This window comes from Fukomys damarensis, unplaced genomic scaffold (genome assembly GCF_012274545.1).
Source record: "Fukomys damarensis isolate Sample0158 unplaced genomic scaffold, DMR_v1.0_HiC HiC_scaffold_11, whole genome shotgun sequence".
NCBI classification, from domain to species: Eukaryota; Metazoa; Chordata; class Mammalia; order Rodentia; family Bathyergidae; genus Fukomys; species Fukomys damarensis.
The window spans coordinates 39,940,662-39,950,342 of NW_022900923.1; the positions used below are offsets into that span (position 1 = coordinate 39,940,662).

At 35.3% G+C, this 9,681-nt stretch overlaps 1 protein-coding gene across 2 annotated transcripts in view; it reads left to right on the forward strand.

Moving 5' to 3' along the window:
* The window catches only part of Camsap2 (calmodulin regulated spectrin associated protein family member 2), a 99,945-nt gene that overhangs the window by 67,815 nt on the left and 22,449 nt on the right, over positions 1-9,681 (forward strand). Inside the window, exons 5-7 of one of the 2 annotated variants that reach the window (XM_010645120.2) lie at positions 1,215-1,247; positions 3,817-3,958; positions 4,233-4,372. In XM_010645120.2, coding sequence (XP_010643422.1) covers positions 1,215-1,247; positions 3,817-3,958; positions 4,233-4,372 — 315 coding nt within the window. The remainder of the gene's footprint in view (positions 1-1,214; positions 1,248-3,816; positions 3,959-4,232; positions 4,373-9,681) is intronic. The other variant, XM_010645121.2, reaches the window with a different exon arrangement.

The following is a 9,681-nucleotide window of genomic DNA, read 5'->3' on the forward strand; positions in this document are numbered from 1 at the left end:
GAGCAGTCTGTGATAATTTTTTATCACCAGTTTTGATGTAGTGGGTTCTTCTAGTCTAGAAAACAAGAAACACTTTAAATTTTCTATTATAAATTAGGGGCCCTGACATACTTCAGTGATTTCCTGCTCTTTTATCCTGTTCTTGTACTTTTTATGGCTGTAGTTACTAAAAACTTTCTTTTAAATGGGCAATTAAGAGCCATTCAACAAAATTACTGGGGTCATTCCTTGTGCTATAAGAAAAATTTATTGGAAATGTTGTCGATTTTGGGGAAGCCAGTATTTTTCTAATTCTTTTTTTGTTTGTTTGTTTTTTGAGACAGGGTCTCACTATAGTTGTGACTGACCTGGAACTCACTATGTACCCCAGGCTGGTCTCAAACTCACAGCGATCCTTCTGCCTCAGCCTCCCGAGTGCTGAGATTACAGGCGTGCGCCACCATGCCCGGCTTTTCTTATTCTTGAGATGACATTTTTCTAATTCTTAAAATTCTTGAAGATAACTAATTTATTTTTCCAAAACTCATTATTTTTATGGTCTATACAGGAAAAACTTCCTATGTAAAAATTGAATATGACATTTTTAACTCAGATTTCATCTACTTTGGCTCAATTCAAAAATATTCAGGGTGCCAGAAAATTTTGGGGAAAGTACGAAGATAAATGTTCACAAATTATTCCCATTATCTGGGATTATAGGTTTGTTATAATTTCATTTTTTCAAAGAAGAGCAATCATATTCTTTAGTACACCCTCAGTAAAATTAACAATAACATTTATATTTTGAGTAAATTCTATTATATTGTTATTTGCTCTATCATTGTATTTTTAAAATATAATCTTCATTTCCCTTTGGTAAAAATACTCCCTTATCAGACTTGGTCTGCTACTATCTAAAAATTATCATTGCAAATATCTAGAATCTTTTTACTTACCTTTTATAATCATTTTATAGATTCATTTTTCAGTATGATACATGATTCTAAAACTCAGAAATAAAATTCTATGGGGGGGGAGGCAGGAGAAGGTGGTGGTCATTATCAGGAATCTCTTTTTTAATTAAACAATTAACATATGAAGAAATGTTATGAGAACTGTGAACTTGGAATTTCACTATGACAAGCTCTGCTATGTGTTAATTAAAATAACTCTGATGAATGTTCCCTTTACCTTTCCCTTTGCTTTCCGCCTTTTTTCTGCTGCTTCCTCTGAAGTCTCCTTCCAAATGGTTTTGGAAACTGGTTCCAGTAAGTTTGCCCAGCTACTTCAATTTGCTTTCCAGAACTGTAACTGTAGAATGTTACTGTTTATCTTGCTGTCATTTCATGTAATTTTGTTGGTCACTGAGTAGAGATAGGGTTTTAAGATATGTAATCATATTGTAATATGGAAAGGTAGTATGCATACCCAAAATCTGCATTAAAAGTTTAAAAAATTAAAGAGTAAGCATCATTTTGCCAATTTCACTGGCATTTACAGAGTATCAACAAATAGAACAAATAACAACAAAAACAACCTAGAGGATGTAGTCTTACTGATTTTAATAATTTTAGGAAAAGTGAATTTCAATTGTATGTGTAAATTATCTGTATTTTTAAATTATCTTTGTGATAGGATCACATTTTCAGTCTGAATTGTAAAGATATATAGGGAGTTAAACTATTTAAGAACTATTTTACACCTTCAGGAATAAAAATGTAATTTAGAAATGCAAGACAATGACATCTAGAAAATATAGGCCTTCTTTTAAGTAACAAATTTTTAAATTTGTAGAAGGAATAGGAAATGTTCTCATGCAGTGAGTTTATAAAACACATAGTTCATTCAAGTACAGAAGGGCCTGTAACTCTCATGAACTGCAGATGAACTAAGGGTAAGTTTGGTTTACCTGGTGTATCTTAAGGAAAGTATTCTGCCACACCACTCATAATTTTCTGATTAGTCTAAACCATAGTTTTTGCTAGTACCATAAAAAGCTGTGTATATGTGTAACAATGTCCTACACACACAGTTTGTCCAGAAGTGTTCTTGGCACACAACTTGGTTCTTTGTTTCATGACCCTGGGCATATATTTCAGTCTAATTTGGATTGTAGGCTGAAAGCAAGCTATTCATATTCATAAGATCTGGGAGGTTTGTTACTGAGTCAAGCACAGTTTATATGATGTCCAATATACAAACTGTTTTGATGCTAGATGACCCAAAAGAGAGTGAAGATTTGGAACAGTGCTTACTGAATGTGAGAAAGGTAGCTTAAGGCTTAAATATTCTACTGGTTGGTTATTTTTTTCCTGTCCTCTTTTTTCTCCTATTTCCTTTTCCCTCTCCTCTCCTCTTTCCATGGCTGAATTTTAAATTGTGAGGAACAAAGTGAGGAGGTTTTTTAAGGATCTTGTAATCCAAGGATCCCTGTGGAATTATTTTCTGAATGTAGGCACTGAGTTAGGAATACGCCATAAAACAGATGTATAGGTTGCACTGATTAATAAGAACAGGCTCCTCCAAAAATCTGCAAGAGGAAAACCCATTCCATGAATCTTGTTCCTTGGGTAGCCAGTGAGGGAGAAGCAGAATGTCATTTTAAAGAAGCCTAACTCTACCACCAATATTAAATGTTCTTTTCAGTAAATTTAAATGTTTCTATTTTTATTCTCACAATAGTATTCTCTCTCATGATTATATTTTAACTATAAAATGTAGAGGTGACCAGTTTAGATGGATTTAGGAGAAAAATTAGTTTTGATTACCTTTTTTTAAATGACTTTAAGTATCAATAATAAATGTTGCTAATAAAATACACCGTATGCTTAATTACTAAATCTCCAGCATTATTTTTCTTGTGGAAGGGAGTCACCAGATAATAGCAGGTAACCTTTATTGGTTGCTGTCACATATCCAGCAGTGTGCATAGCACTTCGTATCCATCGTCATACCCAGTCCTCCAGTGGGTCTGGGAAGTACAGCAGATGCTATTCCTGTCCCCATCTTACAGGAGGGGGGAATGAGATGTAAGAGTTAAGTAACTTGTCTCAGGAGACAAAGTAAGTAAATGTCAGAACTGGGATCTCAGTTCAGGTAGTCTGACTCGAGTTTATTCTCTTAGCTGCTTTTTTAGGGTGATGTTTTAGAAACCTGTGCCCTGCTACACGAAGCATTTTTTGAAATTATAGATTTCTTCTGTTTTCCTCAGGGAGAGCAGGAACCCTTATAAGCAACAATGATTGATTAATGAAACTCAGATTGGGGAATTTTGTTGTTGTTGTTTCTTCAGTTTCAAAGTTAACACTTTCCTTTATCTCAACATTGAAATGATGGCTCAGAGTATGTTGGTACTGTGGTTCCAGTTTCTTTAATGTTTCTTTATCTCCAGATTTCCTTTAAAAGTAGTGTATTCTTCTACCTGGCCCCAGTTTTGATAATTCTCATAATTGTTTCTGCTCCCTTGGTACATTTGCTCTTTCTACGTAAAAACTATGTCTTTTTTGTGTAAGAATTGTCAGTATAAATTAAATCTGATATAAAATTAAAATTTTAATCTGCAAATGAGCAGAACAAGAAAGAATTCAAATCTGTTTAGTAATACTTTTTATGTAAGCTAAATGTTATTTCATGTAAATCAGTAATACATTACATATTTAGCATATATTAAATATTCTGTGTGCTTTTGTAAAATCTAGTATGGTTTATGAAAGGATATTGGTGAGTTCTAACTTCTCTTGACTTATATTTTATTAACTGATACACTAGAATCCACAGTCCTGATTTTTTTTCCCTTTATGTTCCTTAGTACTTACCTCTCTCTCACTCTCATTGTAGGCTCGTTACAGGAAGGAGCAGACATTGCTTAAGCAATTGCCTTGCATTCCACTGGTAGAAAACTTGTTAAAGGACGGTACAGATGGCTGTGCGCTAGCTGCCCTTATTCATTTTTACTCTCCTGGTGTTGTCAGATTAGAGGGTAAGTGTTCTAGTGAAATACTTCCGAATTTTAGGTAGATGATTAAAAGATATTTCAATATTTAATTAGTATGGAGGCTTTAAAAATACATTTGTGTAATTCTGAGGAAAATAGTGGAGAATTTCTGTGTAATAACCAATATGTTTGTAAGTGTATGTTTGTTAAACAAATTCCACAAAATTGTGTTATTTGTGCTGCCACTAATTAAGAAGTAGACATAAAATTTTTCTCAAATTAACTTCAAATCTTCACTTTGCTCTTTTTGTATTTGAAGATATTTGTTTGAAAGAAACTATGTCTTTGGCTGATAGCCTGTATAATCTGCAGCTGATTCAAGAATTTTGCCAAGAATACTTGAACCAGTGTTGCCATTTCACTCTGGAAGATATGCTCTATGCTGCTTCATCCATAAAGGTAAATTAAATGATTCTCTTTTTGTCTTTGCTTTGTTAAATGTTGTTTAAAAAAACAAGAAGAAATGCCCTAATTATATTAAGCTTACACATTACTTACATCAGTCAACATAGGTTTTGAAAATAATTTTTGCTTGCTTTTTCTATTTATGTTTTCAATACATTATTAGGGACAGTTTTTTACAAGGCAAAGCCAAACTTAAAGTCATGTTCAAAACTGATTGTTTGCTGGGTGCAGAGGTGCGTACCTGTAATCCACTAATGGAAGCTGAGGCAGGAGGATTGCAAGTGCGTGTCCTGCCTGGTAACTTAAGGAAACCCTGTCTCAGAATGAAGAAGTAAAAAGGGCTGAGGAAGTAATTCAATGGTAGAACACTTCTGGATATAATTCCCAGTACCACAAAACAAACAAACCAACCCTGATCTATTGTTTTAATGTTAGTAAAATAGAGTGTGAGGCAAAATATAGAATTCCAAAGAGGGAAGAAATTATAGTCTAGAAATTAACCTTCTGAAAAGGAATTCAGTTTTATTAGTTAATGTATTTGCCCCTTGCTTCAGAGTGTCATGCACTGCCTGTTGATATTTAGTTCTGCTGTCCTTTCAAGAAGTATTTATTAAGCATCTAATAGTGTTCCCTGTGGTTGAGAAATCAGTGAATGAAACAAAGATTCTTATGCTTTTGAAACTTATTTCCTAGTGGCAGAGAAATAGATGCAAGTTTTGGGCAGTGTCAGGCATCTGCTTCTGAGCTGCAGGTTAAAAGGCAGCTAGTGATATGGCCGGGGATTTAGCTCAGCGGTTCGGTGGCCTGCCTTGGAAGCGCAAGGACCCAAGTTCAATCCCTGGTACCAAAAAACAAAACAAAACAAAACAAAAAAACTAGACCCTTATCTTTCTAAAAAAAAAAAAAAAAAAAAAAAAAGGCAACTAATGATCCAGTTAATGATCCAGAATGTCATTTGGTTAAAAAAAAAAAAAAATGCCTTATTATTCTCAGCACCCACGGCTCTGACATTCTTTTATGTCCCTTACATCCTTGCCTAAAATTTGCTATTTCTGTGTCAAAGATTTAAGAATAAGTGATATTAAAGTTTGCCTGAAAGGAACAGCTTTATATCATTCCTAATCATAGTTCCACCTACAACCCACTCACAGGGACACTAGTGCCAAATTCTTATTCTCCAGTGTCTTTGCCAATCTCAGGATTACTAGAAGACAGATAGAACCAACAGAGAAAAGTTTCCAAAATAGGTGTGCTCCTGTTGATTCAAAGCAGTACCCACTCTCTACTCTGACACATCAAAAGAAAAACCTTGATTAATTCTGAGACTTGTTAATAGAAATGGAAGTTAGGAGCCATTATTCCATATATATCTTGCCAATGACCTTTCTGGCACTTGCCTGTTAAAAATTTTAATTTCTATAATCTCAAAGGAAAAAAATGATTTACTAAATTGCCGAGCCATAGATTTGAATTTAGTTGACTCTTAAGTCTTCCAGAAGTTTCTTGGTCCATGATGCTGAATACCTTGTTTGCACTTGAATAACAAATGTTTATGAAAATGTAGCAGGTGATCAATCTTCCCCTATTGGGAGAAGTCTAAAATGCTGTGGTCACTCACCATAGAAGGTGGTATGGTATTATTTAACCAAATTTAACATGGAGAGAAAAATGTGAGTCTGAGTTTGATCCTGAGCACTTCCAAAAAACCAGTACAGAAATCAGGTATGTGGAGTTTTCATGGTGGAAATGATCCAGCTTAATAGGGGCATAATTAAAATGTTTTGCAATGCAGTTGAGATGTTCAGCGGAAGAGGAGGTATTTTTACCAGGACAGGAAACTCTTTAAGACATCATTAAATAAAAAAGTTAACAAACATAATATACAGCATTATGTAATTTATGTGTTTTTAAATGTTTTTCTTTTTTGTGCCACTGGCAGTTGAACCCAGAACCACTGAGCCGTTCCCCCAGCCCAAAAATCTCTTTTCTGCTTATGTGCAGACATGTACACATCTAGTCTGCTCTCTGTATCTGAGGGTTCCAAAAACCATGGATTCAGCCAACCACAGGTTAGGGGGTAAAAATCCTGTGTTTATACTAAACATGTATGGACATTGTTTTTGTTTTGTCTTTGCTCATTATTCCTAAAACATTTTAGTTTATATAGCATAAGTATTACATAGCATCTACATGGTATTAGGTATATAAGGAACCTACAGATACTCTGTTGGAGGAAGTGCATAGTTTGTATGTAAATATGCCATTTTACATTAAAAACAAAAAAATCTCAGCATCATATGCTTTGTGTCCATGGTGGGTCCTGGAACTGAGGACCCTTCTTGTATAGATGCACAGAAAATGCTGTATGGAAGGGTGTACACAGAACAACAGTGATTTCTTCTGAGTGTGCTATTAGGGTATGGGGGAAGGGTTATGGCATACTTCTACTTTCTGTTCTGTATTTTATATCTCTGTTCTGTATTGTTTACCTTGTTTGATTATGTAGCCATATCTGAATTTAAAAGAAGGAAAGTAGTAGCTTTTACATGCAATTAATGTGATAATCATTTTATATGTTAGAAATTTATTTCCTTTTAGTCATAAATTCAGAACAAAATAATCCTCATGACTTTAGTTACTAAGAAAATTATGTCTTACTATATTGCTGAAACAATACAGTTATGTTATTTAGAACAGCTATTTTATTTACAAGGGTTTTTAAAATATTTCCTGTCAACAGATAATTATTGAACATGAATATTTTTCTAAAAGATATAAGTCACAGGAGGATTGCTGTGAGTTCAAGACCAGCCTGGGCTACATAGTGAGTTCCAGGTCACTCTCAATTACATAGTAAGACCCTGTCTCAAAAAAACCAAAAAATTAATTAATTAATTAATTATTAAAAAGCCGGGCGTGGTGGCACACGCCTGTAATCCCAGCACGGGGGAGGCTGAGGCAGGAGGATCACTGTGAGTTCAAGACCAGCCTGGGCTACATAGTGAGTTCCAAGTCAGTCTCAACTACATAGTGAGACCCTGTTTCAAAAAAACTAAAAAATAAATAAATAAATAAAAGATATAAGTCAGCTTTCAGTTAACTACTAGTAGAGCAGTAATGCTTACAAAGTTAATTTTTAGTTTGGCTTTAGAGAGTAAAATATAAATCACAGTAGCCTTACTACACAGACAAACCCCTATCAGTGTTTGGTTATTTTGCTGACTGGTCTTTTTTATTATCCATACATTCATTCATTTATACATTTTTGAACTTTTTTTTTTTTTTTTTTGGTATCGGGGATTGAACTCAGGTCCTTGTACTTGTGAGGCAGACAGTGGAACCACTGAGCTAATTCCCCAGCCATAAACAAATATTTATTGAGTTTCATGTTCTAGGCACTGTTTTTTGCACAAGCTTTGTCATACTAGACCTTGTTTATAAACTGATGGGTAAAATGAGAAATCCTCAAGGATGTGGTAATGAAATAATCAAGTAGCCTTTTGTAAGCTATACTAACGTTTCTCTTTTATCTCAAAAACAGTGAGAGTGGAAATTGCATTTTGAAAAGCTTGTTCTTGCTGGGGATTTAGCTCAGTGGCACTGCATCTGCCTCACAAGTGCAAGGTCCTGAGTTCGATCTCTGGTACTGGGGGAAAAAGTTTGTTAATAAAAGCCCCCCAAAAGCTGTTGTTTCCAAACTTGCATCAGAATTGCTATGATGAAAATGGAGAGATGTGCATAAATTCCAGAAATATTTAGGCAAATTTTATAGCTTTTGCTGATACCTTGGCTATGGAGAAGGAGAGGACAGGTGTCAAGGATATCTTGTGGTTTCTGGTTTGCACGTTGAGATAGTGGTGCCATGGGCGGGGGTTTGGCTCAGTGGTTCCACCACCTGCCTCAAGCACCCCCGTACAAAGGAAGCAAGGAAGGAAGGAAAGCAGGGGTGGTGCCATTCAATGATACAGTGCTGAGGTAAGATTAGACTTAAAGGCAAGATCACTATTTTAATTTTGGACATTAGTATTTTTGAGATATCCAAAAGAAAATGGTTTGGGGCCGGGGATTTAGCTCAGTGGTTCAGCCGCCTGCTTTGAAACCTCAAGGTCCCAAGTTTGAACAAAAAAAAAAAAAAAAAAAAAGAAAAGAAAAGAAAATGGTTCAAAAGCATTGTATATGTGAGTACAGTCAGTGCATTTAAGAGTCATTTGGTAGCCCATGCTAACAGGCATTAGCAGTGTTTCAGAGAGGAAAGATCATGGGTGTCTGCTGCTGCTGAAAGGTCATTTGGTGAACAATGGGTTTGGTTTTCATTGATGAGTTCAGCAAATTCTCTTTTGGAGGAATGTTATGGCTAATTGCTAGGCTAGAATGGATTAGGCAGTAGGAGAGGTTGAAATGAAGCACATAGTATCAGTACAGGCCTGCTCTTAAAATAGGAGAGACTTGAGCATGTTTTAAAAGCCAAGTAGTCAGGCATGGTGGCACACACCTGTAGTCCCAACACTGGGGAGGCTGAGGCAGGAGGATTGCTTTGAGTTCCAGGTAAGTCTCAACTACATAGTGAGACCCTGTCTCAAAAAACAAAAATAAAAGCCAAGTAGGAAAGACAATATATAGGAGAGGGATACAGATTAAGAACATTAAGGGGCTGGGGATTCAGCTCAGTGGTTCTGCTGCCTGCCTCAGAAGCACAAGGACCGGAGTTTGATCCCCAGTAACAAAAAAAAAAAAAAAAAAAAAACCAAAGCACTAAGTTTCTGAGAAGGCAGGCAGGAATGAGCTCCCATGCAGTCTGAGGAATTGTAAACATGCTGCTTCAAACAGTATTTATATAAACATTTTAATATCCTGTGAGTTTATAGTGAAATACTGAAAATAAAGTAGGAAACGTACCAAATTGTTTAGCACCATGCATATCCTTTATGACACTCTGGACTTTTACACTCAGCTCCCTCAGGACGGGTTCACTTAACTGTCTGTTGACTGCCTCAAAGGTAACATAACTCACGATTCCTTTCCCTGCATGTTTCTCTCATCTTCTCTGTTTTATTAAATGGTAATATTAGTTGCTAATGACAAAAACCTAAGAGTCACCTGTGATTCTTCTCTCTCCTTCTACATTCACAGTAGCTCCTGGAACTATCACATAAGAAATGAATATTTGAAAATTACCTGCTTAAATATGAAGAACCAAACAAGAGAGAATGTAAATTCTAAAGGAGAATATGTAGAGCCTTAATAATTAGCAGATAGGATGTAAGCAAGTCATTGGAAAATACCTGTATTTCCAGACGATTTTT